A 24369-nucleotide genomic window follows, 5' to 3' on the forward strand; every position below is an offset into this window, starting at 1 on the left:
CAAATATACTGTGTGTGTCTGTGTTTGCAGTGCCTCCTCATCCTCTCATGCATCTGTGCAGACTGAGGATCAGACATCTGGTTGGTGCTGGCAGGTTAAAGCTCTTCAGGGATTTAGATCTTCCTTCCAGACTCATCAAGTTTCTCTGCTATGAAGTGGACTGTTCACTGGACATGGACACTTAACAGACCAATGGTCTGGACCACTGGTCACTCAAAGATCTCTGCCCACTGAAACGTCAGGAAGAATCAAATTGCAATGAATGGAATAAAAGTAAGTTGAAACAAATCAGAGAAAATCACACCCGTGTGAAGTGAGGGATGCTCTTATCATCGTACATCATTCATCAAACATCATCTCATTCCAGCCAATCACAATTTGCGTCATCAATGTTGTGTTGTGTTACGCAATGTTTAACACAAACATTGTGTTTACTCAATATTTGTGTTTACACAAACACTGAAAATTGTCCATTCATTGTCAATGGCATTTCATGTTTTTGTTAGGACAAAATTTGGGTTACACACACCAAAAGCTGAAAATAGGGGGGCCCCTCAAAAATAAAAATGTAATTGCCGAACTATGGCTTCATATTTGTATTGTAATATGGGGCATAGGTTCTACTGCTGCGTTTCTATCCTAACAATTAATGCTAGTGTTCAATACTATTAGTCCTAGTGTTAGAGGTCCTGGTAAGATAGAAAACCAGCATTGCAAGAGCGTCTTGATGAACAGGGTTTCTGGTGCATTCAAGCAGGATTCTGATTCTCTGTGGTTTCGTGTAGTTTTGTATTTATTTACACATCCATGGTGTCATATTGAAAATGTGTTCTTTATCACACTCTTCCTCAGATGCCAGGAAGACTAGAGGCTATAAAGGGGATCCTTTAATGAACATAAACCTAAACAATAAGATAAGATATAATAAGATAATCAATGTAATTAACATGTTCTTTTACTATACATGTATCCTGTTTTTGTGTTTTGTTTTCTTTATTCATTCATAATTCCTTATTGTACTGTTTTTGTTATGAATAAAAAAAAATGATAACAAAAACATGTTGTGTAGTGAAATGAAAAATGTTTTTCACACTTTCACACACATTTTTGTGTATTTTTATATCAAAAGTCCATCGAATTTGAATTACTTACTGAAAACGAAAACGTCTTGCGTGACGTATCGATAAAAGCCAATAAAAATGAAGCTCACCCATTTGATTCCCATATCTGCAAGGCTGTCCAAACACAGCTGCTCATCACGCTAAAATATGTGTCTGAAAACATTATAGGGAAGAAATAAGCCACATAGCAATAAACTGGTATAGCTGGCTGACTATCTGACTTGTAAACAAACACACTCCGTGCGTGTGTGCGTGCGTGTGACAGCCAGCTTAGGACATCAGAGTTGACACAACAGGTGGCAGCATGGCAGACAGGGAACTGAAGCACTTATATCCTCGGTTGGCTGCCAGCACGCACGTGAATGGAACAGTGCACGTGAAGTGGTGATCACAGCATCCCTGACTGAGAGCAATGAGCACCCCATACACACATCACGTACTGTACAGAAAACAAGTGTTCTGTGTTTAATGCGCGCCACGGCGCTTTTCAAATGGGAGTCACATTGTTTGAGCAAACATTTGTGTATGATGGCTGTGTTCTGCCCATCAAACTAATGTAACCAGGTAGACCTGTTACTATGGCAACATCAGCCAGTTGCTCCTTGTTTCAAATTAATGGTGGGGTTTATTGGCAGACAGGTTTAATAGGGCTGGGCTGCTTTCATTCAGGGGATCCCCTAGCTTGCTGTAAGGTTGACATATCTGAGGAGGACAAGAGTTTGAAGGCATGGCTTTTCCTAAATGTATCTGCATACTGGCTGCCTGGTGAATTAGTATAGAAATGCCCTTATTCCATGCTGCTGTGCTCCTCCTCCGGTACGCCAGCCAAGTGTATGGTACAGTATAGTATGTCTTGGTTGTTTATATGATGTTGACTTTTAATATGAGTATTTTAAAAGTATAATTATGTGTACAAAATGAAAATTCCTTGTTTTAAATCCCAATATGTCTTATTTCCATGCTCAACCTTGGTCACACGAACCTGTGCTTTCTATTGTTAAAGAGGACCTTCCCTCTAGAAAAAGTTGGCGTAGTTTAGTAGGCATTAAGTATATTTTATTATTATTCCTTCAAAAGTCCCCCCTGCTACACTAAAATGTTTGGTCAAGCCATGTGACTCCCATTGGAAATGCATTATATCCATTAAACACAGACAAGACACAGAACATGTGTTCTGTACGTGTGTATGAGGCCTCAGATTTTTACTTCAGCAAATGTAGCAGTATGTGGTGGGCAGAAACCTCTTAAATGATCTCCATATTGTAACTTCTTGTATTTTCTCATAAATGAACACCCGGTCATACTAAAGCATTGATCAGATGTGCAACTTGAATTTGAATCCTGAAAAGTAACTATATTAAATAGTTACTGGAATTAGTTTCCCACCGATAGAAACTAATTCCAGGTAGTTTGCAAACCTATGTATGAATATTTGGCAAAAGTAGCCGATCATCGGACATACAGGATCGGCTATGTTTTTGTTTTGTTGTTATTATTTATTATTATTCATGAAGTTATTATTATTATTTAACCTTTTGTATGTTTTCTTTTAGTTTTTTGGCCCTATATTGACCATACATACAGCTTCACACAAGCATCAACAGTAGCAGATCTGCAAGCTCGTAGATCTGCATGATGAGATGTAGCCTCTAAATGTAGTGGAGTATGTTAGTATAAAGTATTGAAACGCAGGACATACTCAAGTCCCGACTTACGTCCCAGTAGCTACCCTCGATCAGTCCCATTAGGGAAAAACCAGGGCCACACAATCCGTTCCTCCTGAACTACTCTGCCGGGACTGGGAGGTACCATTCTGGTGCGTGGAAGGACTGGCTCTGTGGGTTGACTCCTGCCCGGGCCCCTCCTATGTCTCACCAGGTCCACTCCTGCTCTCACCAGGTCAGGCCCTGTGCGTTGCACCAGACTCCCAGCACCAGGCACTTTATTCAGGAATGGTGGATTCTCAAGCCGCAACGGTTCCGCAGGCTCCACCTTGCCCTTGGTGGTGCCGCAGGCTCCGCTTGAGGCTTGAATGGCCCTCCTAAAGGCCTCACCGTGGGTTTGTTGGGCTTCTTCCTCATGGAAGACACAGGCTGGGGCGCCAACCCATACTGATCCCGGGTGCCGTCTACTTTCCGGCTGCCACCCGTCTCTCCGTTGGTCACCAGACTATTCCTGGTTGTCACGTATAGTCTATTCCTATATGAGTCACTATAAATAGAATAATTACCTGGCAGAGGTGTGTGTGTGTGTGTGTGTGTGTGTGTGTGTGTGTGTGTGTGTGTGTGTGTGTGTGTGTGTGTGTGTGTGTGTGCGTGCGTGCGTGCGTGCGTGCGTGCGTGCGTGCGTGCGTGCGTGCGTGCGTGCATGCATGCGTGTGCATGTGAAAGTGTTGATCACAGCAGATTCCAGTAGTAAAGTATCTCCCCTGACTGCATGGGAAGCTCATCACAGCAGCTCTGTGTGGATGGAGAGCAGACTGCTACACTGCTGCATCTACACCAAACACTAAAGGTAGGTTCATCACACTGGGAGCACATTATATACTACTAAAGCATGCTGTTGCTTTGTTTCATTCACCAGCGGCGGCGAAATGTACTCGTACTGTATGTCGTTGCTTTTCTTTCTCTTTGTAAATTAACTCCCTTACTTGATTATATCAAAAGTAGCAAATCCACAAACGGACAGATTTTGACCGTGTAGATCTAATTTGAATCCTGAAAAGTAACAGTGTTGGTGCTTGTGTAAGTGAAACGGTTGTTGTTTTATTATATTCTTTATTTATTGTTGTTTTATTATATTTTATATTTTTTCTATATTGTGATGATATAATTAGGGTTAGGGTTAGAGCAGGGGTGCCCACACTTTGTTTTGTTTGACTTGCGAGCTACTTTCAAAATGTACCCACCAAAAAAAGTATTATCTCATTGCTGAATAATTGTTTAAAACAATGTTCCTAGCAGTAGGCCTACATATAGAGGGGAGGAAAACCCTACAGATTTTAATAAAAACCCTTCCAATTCTATATATACCGGTAACTGTATAATGCTACTGACGTCTGTGCACAAAACTCTTGAAAACAAAGTATTGCATTGTGGGTTTGAGCCGACAGGCCCTTTGTGATGTCAATCAATCAAGTCACCTTACAGTAATTCAAGTGGCCTCTCCTCTACGTCGTCCTCAGACGAGCCCTCCATCGGCGCCTCCAGTCATCTCGGTTCTCCATACATCTGGCCAGCTAATTTGTGCTTTCTGCACCAGTATCTTTCTTTAGTACGTCCACATAGGTAGGTGTGGGACGTCCTCTCGATCGATGCCCGTGTGTTGGTTCCCACAGTGCAAGCTTTTTGGCCGGGAGTTCTTGGTGTCGGTGGCAGTGGCCAGCTAGTCTCATCCTCCTTACTGCTATCTTCTCTGATACACTTGGTAGTGCTCCATACAGACGCTTGTTGGTGATGTGCTCGTCCTGGTTGATGTTCAGTACCACACGTAACATTCTGGTGTATAGCACCCATCCAGGGGTTTCTGTAGGGCTTGTGTTAGTGTCCAGCATTCCCATAGAGGAGAACAGACTCCACGGTCGCAGAGAAGAAACTGATCTTGATATGTCGGGGGAGGTTGGATACCATTAAGAGCTCTCCAGGCAAGTGCTTTCCTCACTTTAAGGTCCTTCTCTGTGGAGCCGACCCATGCACCCAGGTATTTGAAGTCACTGACTTCCTTTAGCGCAGTACCCTCTATTGTTGTTAGGGGCAGATGTTCTTGGGGGATGTTATAGGTTATGACCTATTTAGCGCACTCCAATTCCACTCTGGTCAGGAGAGCCTGTGCCTGCCTTACGTGGTCAGATAGCAGGCAGATGTCATCAGCGTAGTCCAGGTCTGTGACGGTTTCTGCAGGGTGTCTCATAGACCTTCTGGGTGCGATAGTGAAGCCGAGCTCCTTCTCCCTTCCTTTAATAGCTAGTCTCAGAGCATAGTCCAAAACTATTATAAAAAGGAAGGGGGCTAGGGTGCAGCACTCCGGTTTGGATGTTGAATTCCTCGCTGTTACCATCCGGCGCTGTTACCATCTCGGGCTCTCGTTCCCGTGTACATGGTCTCAATGGCTCGGAGCAGGTTCGGAGGGCCAACTCGGATCGTGACAAATCATGACAATGAACACAATATTTTGGGCCGATCAAATCATTAGAGAGAAGAAAATAAAGGCAGGAGACAACACTATTTGTTTTGTTTTTCTTCTTATAAATTATTTGATTGGCCCAAAACATTGTGTTCATTGTCATGATTTGTCACGATCGGACGGCGTAACCGTCTTTAAATAAATACTTTAAGAAAAGCCTATGGGAAAAATGCATTAAGATTCATTTCCTGGGCCACTCGTTGTTCTGAAAGGGGGAGGGACTGCGACGCTCTATTGAGCAACATTCTATGCCATTTCCGGTTGGGACGTCATCCAAAGTGTTCCCCCTCCATTTTAATGGATGGGATAATTTTTTTTTAAACCTAATCTAAATCAATGATTCCAATTCTAACCAAAGATTGTGTTTATGACGGCCCAACATGCATCGTGGTCCCATCGCTATAGTCACGTTATAGAAGTAATCATACCTCGGGTCGTTGTTGATCCTCCAAACGGTGTGTTGGCTACATGCTATTATATCCTAGCATAATTATCCAAGATGTGTCAGGTAGGGCATTAACCAAACGTCAATTTTGGTAGTCGACTCGACTACATTGATAGCCGATTAGTAATCGATTATTCGCCAGTGATATATATATATTTTTTATCCAATAAAACCGAGCAATTCTAGACTTCTCATTGAAACAGCGCATTCGGGAAAAACCTGCGTTACGATTGGCTCCGCACCACACCGTGGCTGCGTATAGGGGTTCCCCGTGGAATTCCCCTCGTAATAAAACAAAGAGCAGCATTTGACTGTCACTACTCAATACATGATCGCACCAACGGCAACATTAACATTACAGGCGGCTGCAATTCGAAACTGGCCCTGTAAAAAAGTTTAAGGGCCTACACGTTTTACCCCCTTTTTACTTTAACTGTAGGATATGCAATTCAGCACACATGATGGTAGTTGCCTTTGCAAGGGGGCCAAGTATAGGCAGGAGCTGCGCGATCACCTCCCACTGCGAAGGTTTAATTTGACATTTCTTTTTCACGCTGGGTTTGGTGACTTTCTCGTCTTCCAGTACGGCTTGGACAGGGATGCGCTGCTGGTTAAGCCGCTCCAGCATTGTGAAGGTTGAATTCCAACGCGTGGGGCAGTCATTCTGGAGCCGGTTATCTTTGACATTTAACTGGTCCTGTCGTGTCTTCAGTGCACATGTTGCTATAGACGAGTGTCGGAAATGACTAACCACTCGCCCCGCCGCATCGATGGTTTTGGCTACTATCCTCTTTCTCCTCCATCTTGGCTGATTTGTGGGGTTTTTTCGTTTCAGTTTCGTTTCGTTTCGTTTCCAATACATATAAGCTATATCAATTCACCCACCAGAGGGCAACGACGACCAATCTTTCTGGCATGAATTCTGGGCGAATCTCAGTACAGTTACCCTTTTCAGTAGGACAGAAGTTATTAGAGCAGTATGAGACATAATAATACACAATCAACCATGAATGGATTAGGCGAACTACCAACACCACAGCACACAGACAGTTGTGTTGTCAAGCTTTAGGCAAAAAAAAAAAAAAAAAAAAAAATATTAATATTATTTTTTTTTAATTAAAAATATTAGCGAATAATCGGATGTCAATTAACAGTGTCGACTAGTGGTTTGCTAGTCGACTAGTCGACTAATCGATTATTATGTTAATGCCCTAGTGTCAGGTACTGTACAGTACACTTGAATACATAGGCTGCGTCCGGGACGTGAAGCAGCTAGCGACCATTCGTTTCCCAGGTGGCCTCCCTACCCAATGAGCTACGGCCGCTCTGACTAGACTGAATCATGTTACCAGTAGATGGCGTTATGTCTATAACTCAATATTGCCACCTATATGTCTTAAAGACATATGACTCGTACAGCCGAGATACGAAGCACTTCTTGTTTAGTGATGAAACATGGACAGTTGCCGAGAACTCAGGATTTTTATAACTTTGCTTTGTGCAGGTCTTTTATGTAAGCCGAGCAAGGTTGAGGTGAATCTGATTATCATCCTTGAAATCTCACCATGATATGAAATGCTGTGCATGCAGGTGACCAATGATTTATTGGTGCGAGGAATACCACTAGCATTGAAGTATAGGGTTTCACATTGGTCCAGTGTGCTTGGGTCCTAATCAAAATAAGTTAAGAATAAAGAGATCCTTAATCGTTCCATGGTCAGCATTAAGAGTGTGATTGTAAAACATACTGTAGGCCTACAGTGTAGGCAATATGTATGTATTGTTTTCTAGGGTGAAGGATCCTCTGATGGAAGCGATAAGGACTGGTGACGCCGACAGAGTCAGAAAGCTGGTTAACGTCCCAGGATGCAACCTGTTGTCCAGTAAGCCTGGCTGGCTGTCAATCCACCAGGCAGCCGCCTATGGCCAGGAAGCATGCCTCAGAGTGCTGCTGACAGGTAACACCATACAAACACTTGTTTTCTTATTGTCCTGCTAAAGAACACGTTGTTCTGGGGATTATTCTCTCTGTTTAGTTTAGTGTGTCTTGATTCTTCCAGCCCAGCCTGACATGTTGAACAAGAAAACAGAGAAGGAACAGACAGCCTTGATGATAGCGGTCGATAAAGAGCATGCAAGCTGTGTCCGTCTGCTGCTGGAGAGAGGAGCTGATCTTGAAATTGTGAATACAAATCAAGAAACTCCTCTTAATAAAGGTACAAAATATTTTGTAGTTCCCAATTATGTTTCTTATTGAACCCTGTTGGTTTTGTCTCAAACCAGGACCTCTAGTACTGTTGGTTTTCTAGCCTACCATGGCCCCTTTTCCTAATAGCCAACTGCTGGATTCCTATCCTACCATGCCCCCTACTAAATGTTTGTTTGCTCAATACTACACCGTTAGTCCGACCTGCAGGTTACAAATCACCCGTGGCTTCCTGTGAGGTTAGGTTAAGTTTAGGGTTTGGGATAGTGGTAGTAATGGTCGGACTAACGGGAGGTCGAACCGTGCACGCTCCCGGCCGGAACACTTAATTGTCAAGAAAGCAGAATTTATACATTAACAAAGTAGCATAAAAATACCAAAGTAGCTCAGAAATCAAACCACAAACTGTAAAGCCTTATTCAACGGAAGCTATTGTATCTCTTTACCAAACAATGTCTGTTCTCCCCAGCATGTGCGAGGAACAATGCAGAGCTGGTGGCCATTTTGTTGAACCATCGTGCAGCAGTCAACACTCCATGTATCTATGGATATACAGCGCTGCATGAAGCTGTTCGTCAGAACAATGTGGAGATCTGCGAGATGTTGGTTAAAGCCGGAGCCAAAATCAGAGCGACCAGCAACTACGGCATGACTCCTCTGTCCACTGCTGCTCAGAATGGAACATTAGAAACACTACGCTTCCTTCTCAAACACGGTAGGTACATGACACCCTAGTACTGACCTAACCCCTGGTTTTATATCCTATTAGGACCTCTAGTACTGTTTTTTTCCCCCCTAGCAGTAGAGGTTATATAACAGAGGGGCAGACAGACTTACTGAGTTCTATTGTGTGTCAGGTGCTGATATTAACGGTGCTGCAGCTGACGGTGCAACGCCTCTCTATGAAGCGTGCAAGCATGGTCATGTGTCCATCGTAGAGGTGCTCCGGTCTCTCAAAGCAGACGTCAACAGATCCACCAAGTCTGGTCTTCTACCCATCCATGTGGCTGTGCAGAATTCTCACACACGGTCAGAACACTTCTCTGTTTACAATTAATCTCTCTAGGTCGTCCTCAGACGAGCCCTCCATCGTTGCTTCCAGTCATCCCGGATATCGTTACCAGCTCGTTGGTGCTTTGCACTCCTGCGTCTTTCTTGAGTACATCTCAGGGGGGCAGTCAGACAGATATTTTATGAAGCCACAAGGAAATCGGGATTTCCTGAAAGTTCATATAATGGCCTGTTGTGGCGCTGTCATTGGGCCCAAAAAAATCCATAGCCCCATAGAAGTCCATGTATTTGGGCCCAACTTCACCTAGACTGTATTACCTTAATAAACATGGTCATGAATACTTTTTGCTTCCAGTCACTAGTTTAAATTCTCATTTCTAATGTCATAATATTCTTTTTGGAAAATTATGGTCCCATTTATAAAAAATATTACCATAAAGTCGCGCATGTTCTGAGGGGCGTGGCTACCGTTACAATCTATGATCGGGATTCCCCACCCACTCGAGTCAAAATAAAAACCAACTAAGAAGAAGGGGGGAAGTCCCGCCTCGTTGTCTGGGCCAGCCAATGGGCCAGCTGGGCCCAAACGGATCTAGAAAGATGGCGACTTACAATTCAAGGACTGACAGGCTTCATTTTACGTTCATGTTAGACCCGGGGAACGCTTTGTCCATCATTTTTACAGTCTATGGTACATCTACATATGTTAATGTGGGACGTCCTCGTGCCCGTGTGTTGGTTCCCACGGCACCAACTTGCTGGCTGGCAGCTCTTAGTGTCTTTGGCAGTGTCCTGCTAGTCTCATTCTCCTGGCTGCTATTTTTCTGCTTCACCCTTGGCATTCCATCGTACAGATTCTTGTTCGTAACATGTGTACTCTTGCTGATGTACTTGTACTGCATGCAACATTCTGGTGTAGCAGCCATCTAGAGACTTCTGTAGAGTTGGCTTCAGGGTCAACCCTAAAGCACCTTCACTTACCTTCTACAGTGAAGGTGCTTTTTACAGTAATGGAAAACACCAGTCTCTCTGTGTTGCTGTGTTTTAATGTCTACTTTCTGTTACTTCAGTATCGTGTCCCTCCTGATTCCCGTCACCTGCCGGAACAGAATCATTAGAAGCGGAATCAGTCCCCTGCACAACGCCATGATGTTATTGCACAACCGCAATAACATCATGGAAATTCTCCTGAAGGCGGGATTCGACCCCAACTGTCAGCTTTCTGAAGAGCGACGTAACAAGTACGATGACAAACGCAGCACAGCGCTCTACTTCTCTGTCTACAACAGCAACCTGGAAGCCATCACTATGCTGCTGGAGGCTGGAGCCAACCCCAACCTGGACCTGTTCAACCCCCTGCTGGTTGCCGTCAGTAAAGCATCTATGGAGATGGCGTCCCTCCTCCTGAAGTACGGAGCTGACGTGAATGCCTCCTTCTCCACGCAGCCCTCTGCGTTTCCCTCTGCGGTGCTCCTTAGCATGGACCACCTCCCCATGCTCAAACTGCTGCTGGACAACGGCTGCAACGCTCGCTCTTGTTTCACCTGCGTTTACGGCAGCAAGCCTCATCCCACACAAACACACAGTGAGGAGCGGAACCGCGATGCTCCATGGAGCCGTCTCCAGGTGAGGCTACAAATATGGACATTTCCTACATATTGACATTGTTGTCAGCCATTGTCCAACCGTCCAGCCGTTGTCCGGCTACTAACCCTATTACTAACCCTGCATGTTTTCTGTCTAGTGAATTTCTATTCTAGTTGTGTGTTTTTTATCCTGTGTATAGTTCTGCGATGCTGTGTACAAGCCGTCCATCAATCACTTGGTGGGACCTCTAATTTCTCTGCTGTTAAATTACGTCAGCCACGTCAGGCTGTGTTCCAGACTGATGGAACATCTGGTCTCTTCTCCACTCTGCACCGAAATCAAGCTCAAAGCCGGTATGTTTATTATCTGGTCTCCAATGAAAACGACAGTGTAGGAGAGAAATACAGTAGGACAGCTGAGAGCATAGAAATACTAGTGTAGAGTCGCATTCAAACCAGGATATTTTACTGCGATTAAATTAATCCTGCTGCATATTGTCGGAAAGTGCGCTTCATTTGGCAGGTGTGAAGGCTCATTTGAATTCTGGTGTGGATCAAACAAACGCATTCTAGATCACCAAAGAAACCAGGGGTCTCGCTTCGCTTCCAAGCGCAGCAGAGGGCAGATCACCTCAGGTGTGCACCTCAGGCGCATCAAATATAGGGGATGAAACGAAAATGTGCCATTTGTGGGATGAAGAAGTTGGTATTTGTATTATTACGCAGCGCAAAGATGTTCTGTGGACAGACGTGGTCTAATGAAGAGATAGAAGCCTTTGGCTTATCGCAAGTGTGTGTGTGTGTGTGTGTGTGTGTGTGTGTGTGTGTGTGTGTGTGTGTTACAGTGCCTCCTCATCCTCTCATGCAGCTGTGCAGACTGAGGATCAGACATCTGGTTGGTGTCGGCAGGTTAAAGCTCCTCAGGGATTTAGATCTTCCTTCCAGACTCATCAAGTTTCTCTGCTATGAAGTGGACTGTTCACTAGACATGGACACTTAAACAAACCAATGGTCTGGACCACTGGTCACTCAAAGATCTCTGCCCACTGAAACGTCAGGGGGAATCAAAATTCAATGACTGGAATAAAAGTAAGTGGAAACAAATCAGAGAAAATGCTCTTATCATCATACATCATTCATCATACATCATCTCATTCCAGCCAATCACAATTTGCGTCCTCACCTTCGTCATCAATGTTTGCGTTTACACAAACACTCAAAATTGTCCATTCATTGTCAATGGCATTTAATGTTTTTGTTAGGACAAAATTTGGGTTACACACACCAAAAGCTGGAAATATATAAAAATGTAATTGCCAAACTATGGCTCATATTTGTATTGTAATATGGGGCATAGGTTCTCACCACTGTTTCTGGTTTTATATCCTCCAGTGGTTTCTGGGGCATTCAAGCAGGATTCTGATTCTCTGTGGTTTCGTGTAGTTTTGTATTATTTATTTACACATCCATGGTGTCATATTGAAAATGAGTTCTTTATCATACTCAAATGTATTCAAATACACTGATAGATATATTTGGTCTAGTTTGTGGGTGAATGCTCTTTTGACCTTTTGACCTTTTAATCTAATTGCCCTGTGACTGACATTTGATGTCCGGCTGTCCCACTGACGTTAAAATAGTATGGTTCTGGCCCTGCCGGAGTCTCGATAGTAATACTTTTGCCCTAGCCAGCGTTGGTAGATAAGGATTGTTTTGTTTCCATTGGCCATAACACCCAGCCTCTGTGTTTTTGCCTTTGAAAGTTAGATTTCTCTCTAACAGACTGGTAAACTGCACTCAATGACGTCATGCCCTGTCCCCCGGTCCCACTAACTGATATTCATATCAGGACTATCTCTGCCCCGTGAGATAGTTCCTGTGTGCAATATTCGTGACGTCTTGCATTATCTGTCCATTTGTGAACAAATATGTTTTTTAACCTTGTTGTTCAACACATTTTTCGGTGTATTGATTACGGTATGCTATATCAACCCTGTTCAATTTGAACATGGGCAGAGATCGTTGTGTAACGCTGTCCGGATGGCATGTCTTCTTCTCTCCCGAGACAATGGTGAATATATTTGATTGAACCTCCCTCTAAGTTCTGCTTGTCTGAGTTCTCTTTCTTGTGTCTGTCAAATTCATTCTAAGGTATTTTGTTAACTCTGTTATACTCTGACTTTTACTCATTATAGCCTAAAAGGTTTTTATAACCATTTCTGTAAAGTTACAAGCCCTCTGCTTCTATTCTGGTAAAGAGTATTTATGGTACTTAGATTACTTTCTAAAGTATTTATTCAGTTCCGGTGCTCCGGAGCTCTCTCTAGCTCTCAAGCTATCGATCCTAAGCTATTGTTTAATATTATTAATACAGTCCTATACAGTCCTATACAGTCCTTACATAGTATCATTATTTTAAAGATGGATTCCATTTAAAATTATCCATCATACACCTCAAATGCCAGGAAGACTAGAGGCTATAAAGGGGATCCATAAATAAACATAAACCTAAACTGTAAGATAATCAATGTCATTAACATGTTATTTTACTATACATGTATCCTGTTTTTGTGTTTTGTTTTCTTTATTCATTCATAATTCCAAATTGTACTGTTTTTGTTTTGAATAAAACAAAATGATAACAAAAACATGTTGTTGTTATTAAAGGTGTAGTGAAATGAAAACTGAAAACATTATAGGGAAGAAATAAGCCACATAGCAGTAAACTGGTATAGCTGGCTGACTATCTGACTTGTAAACAAATACACTCCGTGCGTGCGTGCGTGCGTGCGTGCGTGCGTGCGTGCGTGCGTGCGTGCGTGCGTGTGACAGCCAGCTTACCTCTGAGGATCAGTTCACATCAGAGTGACATCAGAGTTGACACAACAGGTGGCAGCATGGCAGACAGTGAACTGAAGCACTTATCCTCGGTTGGCTGCCAGCACGCACGTGAATGGAACAGTGCATGTGAAGTGGTGATCACAGCATCCCTGACTGAGAGCATTGAGGCCCCATACACACATCACATACTGTACAGTACGTGATGTACGTGATGTACGTGATGTACAGTACAGAAAAAGTGTTCTGTGTTTAATGCGCGCCACGACGAATTTCAAATAGGAGTCACATTGTTTGAGCAAACATTTGTGTATGATGGCTGTGTTCTGACCATCAAACAAAAGTGTTTGGTCAAGCCATGTGACTCCCATTGGAAATGCATTATGGCATTAAACACAGACAAGACACAGAACATGTTCTGTACGTGTGTATGAGGCCTGAGAGGTAGAAGTATAGTCTACTCAGATTTTTTACTTCAGCAAATGTAGCAGTATGTGGTGGGCAGAAACCTCTTAAATGATCTCCATATTGTAACTTCTTGTATTTTCTCATAAATGAACACCCGGTCATACTAAAGCCTGAAAAGTAACTATTACATAGTTACTGAAATTAGTTTCCCACCGAGAGAAAACTAATTCCAGGTAGTTTGCAAACCTATGTATGAATATTTGGCAAAAGTAGCCGATCATCGGACATACAAGATCGGCTATTTTTTTGTTTTGGTTAGGCCTATTATTATTATTTATTATTTTTTTTTTTTTTTTAAGATATTTTTTTGCGGCTTACGCCTTTTATTGATTTTTGAAGGGACAGACAGTAGGCTGACAGGAAACGGGAGAGAGATGGGGGGATGACATGCAGTAAAGGCCGTGTCGGGCTCGGGAGTCGAACCCGCGGCACACTGCGACTGGATTACCAGTCCGGTGCCCAGACCGTTACGCTACGGCCTGGGCTATTATTTATTATTATTCATAAAATTATTATTATTATTTAACCTTTTGTATGTTTTCTTTTAGTTTTTTGGCCCTATATTGACCATACATACAGCTTCACACAAGCATCAACAGTAGCAGATCTGCAAGCTCGTAGATCTGCATGATGAGATGTAGCCTCTAAAATGTAGTGGAGTATGTTAGTATAAAGTATTGAAACGCAGGACATACTCAAGTTAAGTAAAAGTACCTCAAATTGAGTAAATTAGTTGAGTTAGTGTACTACATTCTACCACTCTGGTATGAAGCACACGTGACAGGTGATCACAGCAGATTGAAGTGCTGGCATATAACAAAATACACACATAAATGGATGAACCTGGGACGTATCCTCAGTGATGTATCCCAAGGTCATCTGGGTTTCGGGTCTCGCAACATCATACCCCTCACTCAGATGACCCAGCCGGGGTGATCAAGTCCCGACTTACGTCCCAGTAGCTACCCTCGATCAGTCCCATTAGGGAAAAACCAGGACCACACAATCCGTTCCTCCTGAACTACTCTGCCGGGACTGGGAGGTACCATTCTGGTGCGTGGAAGGACTGGCTCTGTGGGTTGACTCCTGCCCGGGCCCCTCCTATGTCTCACCAGGTCCACTCCTTCTCTGACCAGGTCAGGCCCTGTGCGTTACACCAGACTCCCAGCACCAGGCACTTTATTCAGGAATGGTGGATTCTCAAGCCGCAACGGTTCCGCAGGCTCCACCTTGCCCTTGGTGGTGCCGCAGGCTCCGCTTGAGGCTTGAATGGCCCTCCTAAAGGCCTCACCGTGGGTTTGTTGGGCTTCTTCCTCATGGAAGACACAGGCTGGGGCGCCAACCCATACTGCTCCCGGGTGCCGTCTACTTTCCGGCTGCCACCCGTCTCTCCGGTGGTCACCAGACTATTCCTGGATGTCACGTAGTCTATTCCTATAGTCACTATAAACTACCTGGCAGAGGTGTGTGTGTGTGTGTGTGTGTGTGTGTGTGTGTGTGTGTGTGTGTGTGTGTGCGTGCGTGCGTGCGTGCATGCGTGTGCACGTGAATGAAGTGTTGATCACAGCAGATTCCAGTAGTAAAGTATCTCCCATAAAGTATGGACTGCATGTGAAGCTCATCACAGCAGCTCTGTGTGGATGGAGAGCAGACTGCTACACTGCTGCATCTACACCAAACACTAAAGGTAGGTTCATCACACTGGAGCACATTATATACTACTAAAGCATGCTGTCGCTTTGTTTCATTCACCAGCGGCGGCGAAAGGTACTCGTACTGTATGTCGTTGCTTTTTTTTTTCTCTTTGTAAATTAACTCCCTTACTTGATTATATCAAAAGTATGTATGTATGTATTTGGTTAAAATGGGTATGTATGGATGTATGGATGTATGGATGTATGTATGTTGTTATAACATATCCAGTGTGGTAAGATGGTGTTATTAGTTTTACGTCGAAGTGTCCTTGAGCAAGACACCGAACACCTAATTGCTCCCGATGTGCAGGTTGGTGCTTTGCATGGTTTCCGCCGCCATCGGTGTATGAATGTGTGTGTGTGTGTGTCACTGTGTGAATGGGTGAATGTAATGCACAATCTATGTAAAGTGCCTTGGATAAATGAAGGCGCTATATGAATGCACCATTTACCGATTACATGAACCCCGTGGCCTGTGCTGTTTTCTGCCCTCCTCGTTGACGCAACTCTCCAATATTAGGCGACCCATTTGGCATGCATTCAGTCAGGTGTTATCTTATCCACATAAACACTGACTGAGCCAAGCTGGCCTGTTATAAATAGAGATGGAGGTAGATTCCACCCAGTAACTGAATCTCTGTATATTTCCCACATACTCTGGGGACTGCGCATTAGTCCGACATACGTGACCCGGTTAAGACTCACCCTGTGCGGTTATGATTATGGTTAGTAATGTCGGAATAACGAGCCGTCTGACTAATGACGTTGACCCGTCCCTTATACTGTAGGCTCCGGCCAACTATACTTTCCACTATTTTGCGTTTTCTTCAAAACACACCAACAACCTTCTCTGAAGTCATATGTGATGAAGATATACCAACCAGATTTCTCATATACTATTCCAATTGTCTATAACTACCTTCCTAAATTATTTATCATATACCCAACCTTTATTTGCCCCAGGTGAGGGGAGTGATGAACCAAGATGAACCAAGAGGGAGATAAGCTCTGTTTTTATTGGTCAGCTTCTGTAGTCATACATCTTTGTTGGTCAGGTTCTACATGGTATACATGGTTGGACAGCAGCTGACAATCATGGACATGTCAATCATTTGTTTTGAACAGGTCAGGAATATCATAGTATTTCTGTGTTGTCTTGTTTTTCTCCCTTATCAGCATCGTCATTGAGACGATGGCCGGCCTTTCTGTGCCAGGAGCCTCTGGTCCATCGTTGGGGTTTGAGGACTATTCTGTCTACACCAACGAACCGTGTGAAGACCACAATACAACTCCATCCACAGACACCAGACAAACCAATCCATGTCCACCCAATGCAGAAGTCAAACAGCACAGCACCCCACACCTTCAGAGCACCAGCACTCAACCCAGAAACCAACACGATGACAGTACCAACACTATGCCCCGCCCCCTACAAGATAACATTATTACTGCTCACTACAGTTCTGCCAATCCTCCACGTGCTCACCGGTAGGTGCCTGACAGACGAGTGAATATGAGGCCATGTGTTCCAATTGACTTAACCTTTATAGTCTAGGACCAGGCTAAGATATGTATGCACTTCATTTAGGAGAGATTATCTCAACTGTTCTTGGCTAATATGACCGCCGCGAACAACTTGGGAACTATGGCTAATTCTCTATCTGGGACGAAATACCTGAAAATGACCACACCCTATTTAAAATGACCTCTAGTTGAAACATGGCTCTAACTTCTAAACCGTTGGAGCTACAGATTTTCTGAGATGCTCAAAATGTTCAGAATACTCATGTTTGAATACTCAATAGACCACAGCGGTCATCTTTCCACAAGTTAATGGCAGGGTGGAAACTAGCCGCAATTTGCCATTGACCGCCGATACATCTAAACAGACACTCACAAACATTGCAGCTGTACAAAAAGCCTGAATGATGCTCTTTCTATCTACAAAGTGTTTGTTTCATAAAAATCCAAGAAATTCCTTGCAGGTGATTTTTGAGTGGTGCAACCACTCCTACAACCAGCAATGTCCGTGTACACCTATGTATGTATGTATGTGGTCATGTACTCATGTGGTCATGAGCGCCACTATATGACTATACCAGTACCAGTAGGGGGCGCCAGAAACAGAGAGATAGTGCTGCAATGTTGCCTGCTAATGAGAGAGAGAGAGAGAGAGAGAGAGAGAGAGAGAGAGGGAGGGAGGTGTGGGGGGGGGAGCTGCACCACTCAGTTCACAGTTTTTTTCTAAGTGTCAGAGTTTGGAAGCGCTCCCTTTCAGTAAGGCAGCATCCTGCTGCCTCCTGCATTATGTGCAAATTCAAAACAGGTGGTACGCAGGGCCGTTGAGTGATTATTCAATGAGTGCAACTCCCCCCCCCCCCCCCCCCCTCCTCTCTCTCTCTCTCTCTCTCTCTCTCATTAGCAGGCAACAGTGCAGCATGTGCAGCACTATCTCTCTCTCTGTTTCTGGCACAACAGCGTCCCGACTCCCTACTGGTACTAATAGTCATACTGGTGCTCATTAACGTCAAATACATAGGCATACACGGACATTGCTGTTCCTTGGAGTGGTTGCACCACTCAAAAAGTCACCTGCAAGGAATTTCTTGACAATTTCTTAACATCTCTACCGTGGATTTTTATGAAACAAACACTTTGCAGATAGAAAGAGGATAATTAAAGCTTTTCGTACAGCTGCAATGTTGGTGAGTTTGACATAATTTAATACAATTAGATAGGACTGTGTCGGTTTGGATGTATGTGCGCCGGGCGGTCATTGGCAAATTGTGGCTAGTTTCCACACTGCCATTAACTTATGGAAAGATGACCTGCACTGTGTGCATATGGTCTATTGAGTATTCAAACATGAGTATTCTGAACATTTTGAGCACCTCAAAATATCTGTAGCTCCAACGGTATAGAAGTTAGAGCCATGTTTCAACTAGCGGTCATTTTTAATAGGGTGTGGTCATTTCCGGGTATTTCGTCCCGGATAGAGAATTAGCCAAGAACAGTTGAGATATTCTCTCCTGGCCTGGTCCTCTACTATTATGTATTTCTGTTTTTCAGCAACACTATGGTGAAGTATTGTAGTGTCAGGAACTGCAAAAAGGCAAAAATGTGAGAAATAACAATGGGCCACGAAAAGGAACAGGAGAGAAGAGCACTATCTTTGAGACACACATAGGTATTTTGGGGCGTGGCCCGGGGCATCTCCGGGGAGTGTGTATATGGACACTCTTTTTAAAAAGATTTGTGTTTTGGTTTTTGTGCCTTTATTGATAGTTACAGTGAAGACAGACAGGAAGGAGGGAGAGAGAGAGAAGGGGAGAGACATGCAGCAAAGGTTGTCATGAACAGGACTCAAACACGCAACACGCTGTCAGGCAAGAGCCTGCATGCGCCTGGACCACTAGGCCGCAGCAGGCACAAAGAACCAACTTTTGTTAAAACCAAGCTAAAGTGCTTGGCAAAACAGAAAAGTTGATTCCAAATTACGCCGAGTGTCAGGTAGGTTGCTGTAAAGCAAGGTTATAATAGTTATTTTTTCTTTTTCATTATAGTTTAGTTTTAGTTAGTTTTTAGAGCGGGTTTGCTAGTTTTTATTTAGTTTTTATTTAGGTGAAAATGCTTAGTTTTAGTTTAGTTATAGTTTAGTTTTTTTCCTACGGTTTATTTGTGGGTTAGAGTTGGCGTGGCTACATGTTGCCGTACGGTGCTGAAAACTGCCGTAAAACTTGTTGGAGAAATGAGGAAATTAATTTAATGAATTTAAAAGGATTATATTATATATATCCGAAAGGCATATAAATATTGATAAAAACTAAAACTAAGGGTATTTTGTCTATAATTTCAGTTAGTTTTGAGGACACACAATACAGTTTCAGTTTAGTTATCGTTTTTTAATTCTTTTTTAGTTTTTATTAGTTTCAGTTAACTCAAATGTTTCTTTTATTCTAGTTTTTGTTTTTTAGTTAGTTTTAGTTAACTATTATAACCTTGCTGTACAGTACACTTCAATACATCCGTCCGGGACGTGAAACAGCTATAGGGACCATTTGTTTCCCAGGTGGCCTCCCTACCCAATGAGCTACGGCCACTCTGACTAGACTGAATCATGTTACCAGTAGATGGCGTTATGTCTATAACTCAATATTGCCACCTATATGTCTTAAAGACATCGTGACTCGTACAGCCGAGATACGAAGCACTTCTTGTTTAGTGATGAAACATGGACAGTTGCCGAGAACTCACGATTTGTATAACTTTGCTTTGTATCATCAATGATTTATTGGTTTCACATTGGTCCAGTGTGCGCTTGGGTCCTAATCAAAATATGTTAAGAATATAAAGAGATCCTTAATCGTTCCATGGTCGGCATTAAGAGTGTGATTGTAAAATACTGTACAGTGTAGGCAATATGTATGTATTGTTTTCTAGGGTGGTGGATCCTCTGATGGAAATGATAAGGACTGGTGACGCCGACAGAGTCAGAAAGCTAGTTCACGTCCCAGGATGCAACCTGTTGTCCAGTAAGCCTGGCTGGCTGTCAATCCACCAGGCAGCCGCCTATGGCCAGGAGGCCTGCCTCAGAGTGCTGCTGACAGGTAACACCGTACAAACACTTGTTTTCTTATTGTCCTGCTAAAGAACACGTTCTGGGGATTATTGGATCTTCTCTCTGTTTAGTCTCGTGTGTCTTGTTTCTTCCAGCCCAGCCTGGCATGTTGAACAAGAAAACAGAGAAGCAACAGACAGCCTTGATGATAGCGGTCGATAAAGAGCATGCAAGCTGTGTCCGTCTGCTGCTGGAGAGAGGAGCTGATCTTGAAATTGTGAATAAAAATCAAGAAACTCCTCTTAATAAAGGTACAAAATATTTTGTAGTTCACAATTCTGTTTCTTATTGAACCCTGAAGCTATTGTATCTATTTACCAAACAATGTCTGTTCTCCCCAGCATGTGCGAGGAACAATGCAGAGCTGGTGGCCATTTTGTTGAACCATCGTGCAGCAGTCAACACTCCATGTATCCTTGGATATACAGCGCTGCATGAAGCTGTTCGTCAGAACAATGTGGAGATCTGCGAAATGTTGGTTGAAGCCGGAGCCAAAATCAGAGCGACCAGCAAATACGGCATGACTCCTCTGTCCACTGCTGCTCAGAATGGAACGTTAGAAACACTACGCTTCCTTCTCAAACACGGTAGGTACATGACACCCTAGTACTGACCTAGTTTTTTGTCCTATTAGGACCTCTAGTACTGTTGGTTTTCTAGCAGTAGAGGTTATATATCATAGGTTGGAGGACAGAGGGGCAGACAGACTCACTGAGTTCTATTGTGTGTCCAGATGCTGATATTAACGGTGCTGCAGCTGACGGTGCAACGCCGCTCTATGAAGCGTGCAAGCATGGTCATGTGTCCATCGTAGAGGTGCTCCTGTCTGTCAAAGCACTCGTCAGCAGATCCCACAAGTCTGGTCTTCTACCCATCCATGTGGCTGTGCAGAATTCTCACACACGGTCAGAACACTTCTCTGTTTACAATTAATCTTTCTAGGTCGTCCTCAGACGAGCCCTCCATAGTTGCTTCCAGTCATCCCGGATATCGTTACCAGCTCGTTGGTGCTTTGCACTCCTGCGTCTTTCTTGAGTACATCTACATATGTTAATGTGGGACGTCCTCGTGAGCGGTGCTCGTGTGTTGGTTCCCGCAGCACCAACTTGCTGGCTGGCAGCCCTTAGTGTCTTTGGCAGTGTCCTGCTAGTTCTCCTGGCTGCCATTTTCTGCTTTACCCTTGGCATTCCATCGTACAGATTCTTTTTCGTAACATGTGTACTCTTGCTGATGTTAAGTAGGTACTGCATGCAACATTCTGGTGTAGCACCCATCTAGAGACTTCTGCAGGGTTGGCCCTGCAGGGTCAACTTTAAAGCACCTTCACTTACCTTCCACACTGTAGAAGGTAAATGTCAAACATATGGCCCGCGGGCCACTTGTAGAGCATAAATGTATGAGTCTGTCAAAAAAAAGTAAGTCTTGATTGGGGGGGGAGGGGGGGATATTTACATGTCGGATACAACAAAATGTACACATGTTTTTTCATTTATTCATCAATAAAAATAAAAAAAAAGTGTTTAAAAAAAAAAAAAGTAAGTCTCTAGCACATTCCTGTCAAAAGTTATGAGTTTTTAAAGAAATATAAACCAAAATGCTCATTCTCAGTTCTGAGCTGCCCTCCCTAACTAGACTGATTGCTGTCAGCTGTGCTCAATTGAATGGACTGCTAAAGGCCTATTCATAGTCTGGATTTTCGGTGGTAAGGTGACCACCGCTCCGGTGGTGAGCTGACCACCGGAGCTGAAATAACGTTGAGCGGAGAAGGGCTGGAGCGGTGGCGGTGGTTTGCTCTACACCGTGGCTCGTGACGTCATGTTGTAGTTCGGTGGTCACCCCACCACCGAAAATCCAGACTATGTATGAGCCTTAAGGCAACGCATGCCCCCCTTCTCTCTCTGCTGCTGCGTGTTGAAGAGTACTATACTTCTCCAGTACAAGGGTCTATAACCGAGGAACATTCAGATCACAGCTGACAAAGAAATATATCCCACCACTGCAGATTATACATATTCATATTATTTAATTATGTTATGAAAATAACTTCTCAGAAACTGGTCCCTGATATTCAGGAAGCAGCAAGTGGAAACAAGACAGAGATGAAATGTCATGAAGTTTTTTTTTTAAGTATTAGTTATTGTTATTCACTCATATTTTTTGAATGTTCCATTGTTCATCACTTCAATAAAAAAGCAGGCCTGCATAAAACCAAGGCTTGTGTAGCCATTTACAAGTTTCTGCTGAGACAGCTATTGAAATTTAAATATTCTATTTTCAAATGGTTTATTGGCGCTCCATAATTAAAAATAGCATCTCTCATAGCAAATGGCTTCTAGGCTACAGGTATAATATTAATAATGAAAGTCAATAATGCAAGTAGTTATTATAATTTGTAGTGTACTGTACCTATAGCATGCACAACAGCAAGAAAAACAAAGCCGTGTACAGCTGTGTAGTGTGTACTTAAACATGCGTGAGCATGCTTGCACCGCTCTGGCCCTCATGAAGTCGCATTTCGTCCAATGCGGCCGCCACCCCAAAATTAGTTCGACATCCCTGTTCTACAGTGAAGGTGCTTTTTACATGGAAAACACCAGTCTCTCTGTGTTGCCGTGTTTTAATGTCTACTTTCTGTTACTTCAGTATCGTGTCCCTCCTGATTCCCGTCACCAGCCAGAAGAAAATCATTAGAAGCGGCATCAGTCCGCTGCACAACGCCATGATGTTATTGCACAACTGCAATAACATCATAGAACTTCTCCTGAAGGCGGGATTCGACCCCAACTGTCAGCTTTCTGAAGAGCGACGTAACAAGTACAAAGACAAACGCAGCACAGCGCTCTACTTCTCCGTCTACAACAGCAACCTGGAAGCCATCACTATGCTGCTGGAGGCTGGAGCCAATCCCAACCTGGACCTGTTCAACCCCCTGCTGGTTGCCGTCAGTAAAGCATCTATGGAGATGGTGTCCCTCCTCCTGAAGTACGGAGCTGACGTGAATGCCTCCATCTCCACCCAGCCCTCTGCGTTTCCCTCTGCGGTGCTCCTTAGCATGGACAACCTGAACCTCCCCATGCTCAAACTACTGCTGAACCACGGCTGCAACGCTCGCTCTTGTTTCACCTGCGTTTACGGCAGCAAGCCTCATCCCACACAAACACACGGTGAGGAGCGGAACCACGCTGCTCCATGGAGCCGTCTCCAGGTAAGGCTACTCTTATGTATGTTTCTATTCAAGCTCACTCGTCATATATGACAAAGATCTCTGTGGTTGAAATGCAGGCCTTTATCAAGAGACCATGCAATGGAGCCAAATATGGACATTTCCTACATATTGACATTGTTGTCAGCCATTGTCCAACGACGCGTTGTCCGGCTACTAACCCTATTACTAACCCTGCGTGTTTTCTGTCTAGTGAATTTCTATTCTAGTTGTGTGTTTTTTATCCTGTGTATAGTTCTGCGACGCTGTGTCCAAGCCGTCCATCAGTCACTTGGTGGGACCTCTCATTTCTCTGCTGTTAAACTACGTCAGCCATGTCAGGCTGTGTTCCAGACTGATGGAACATCTGGTCTCTTCTCCACTCTGGACCGAAATCAAGCTCAAAGCAGGTATGTCTATTATCTGGTCTCCAATGAAAACGACAGTGTAGGAGAGAAATACAGTAGGACAGCTGAGAGCATAGAAATCCTAGTGTAGAGTCGCATTCAAACCAGGATATTTTACTGCGATTAAATTAATACTGCTGCGTATTGTCGGAAAGTGCGCTTCATTTGGCTCATTTGAATTCTGGTGTTGATTAAAAAAATCAGGGGTCTCGCTTCGCTTCCAAGCGCAGCAGAGGGCGGATCACCTCAGGTGGGAATGCAATCGCATCAAATATATGGCATGAAACGAAAATGTGCATGCCATTTGTGGGATGAAGAAGTTGGTATTTGTATTATTACGCAGCGCAAAGATGTTCTGTGGACAGACGTGGTCTAATGATAAGCCTTTGGCTTATCGCAATATGGCCAGGCGGGCACATTTATCAAATGCTGAATGTTACACACAAAAACACTGTAGTGTAGGAGATTTAGCGAGACAATGGAGGCGATAGGGTTTGAATAATGTTGCGCATATCGCAATAAAATAAAGAGTTTGCACTCGCAGTATACAGACCTGGACCGGGAATCCTGAACTGCTCCTCTGATCTGGAG

At 43.7% G+C, this 24369-nt stretch overlaps 2 protein-coding genes across 2 annotated transcripts in view; both read left to right on the forward strand.

The window, feature by feature from the left end:
- LOC310876818 (uncharacterized protein) overlaps positions 1–24369 on the forward strand; it is a 30633-nt gene that overhangs the window by 3868 nt on the left and 2396 nt on the right. The window contains exons 8-15 of the mRNA XM_083790472.1: positions 31–181; positions 16728–17039; positions 19992–20158; positions 20265–20420; positions 20511–20756; positions 20903–21074; positions 22813–23374; positions 23628–23781. Coding sequence (XP_083646598.1) covers positions 31–181; positions 16728–17039; positions 19992–20158; positions 20265–20420; positions 20511–20756; positions 20903–21074; positions 22813–23374; positions 23628–23781 — 1920 coding nt within the window. The remainder of the gene's footprint in view (positions 1–30; positions 182–16727; positions 17040–19991; positions 20159–20264; positions 20421–20510; positions 20757–20902; positions 21075–22812; positions 23375–23627; positions 23782–24369) is intronic.
- On the forward strand, positions 3519–13177 carry LOC310876480 (ankyrin repeat and SOCS box protein 2-like). Its single transcript, XM_083790023.1, has 8 exons — positions 3519–3635; positions 7540–7706; positions 7809–7964; positions 8424–8669; positions 8812–8983; positions 10036–10591; positions 10752–10905; positions 11397–13177. The coding sequence occupies exons 2-8, from the start codon at positions 7556–7558 to the stop codon at positions 11549–11551; spliced, it is 1590 nt and encodes a 529-aa protein (XP_083646149.1). The 5' UTR covers positions 3519–3635; positions 7540–7555; the 3' UTR covers positions 11552–13177.

This window comes from Protomyctophum parallelum (assembly GCF_964188405.1).
Source record: "Protomyctophum parallelum genome assembly, chromosome: 19".
NCBI classification, from domain to species: domain Eukaryota; kingdom Metazoa; phylum Chordata; class Actinopteri; order Myctophiformes; family Myctophidae; genus Protomyctophum; species Protomyctophum parallelum.

Coding starts and splice junctions, on each gene's coding strand:
- LOC310876480 (XM_083790023.1), top strand. CDS start 7,556: ATGGAAGCGATAAGGACTGGTGACGCCGACAGAGTCAGAAAGCTGGTT. Junction 8,670..8,811: donor ACGCTTCCTTCTCAAACACG/GTAGGTACATGA, acceptor ATTGTGTGTCAG/GTGCTGATATTAACGGTGCT. Junction 10,906..11,396: donor CGAAATCAAGCTCAAAGCCG/GTATGTTTATTA, acceptor TGTGTGTTACAG/TGCCTCCTCATCCTCTCATG.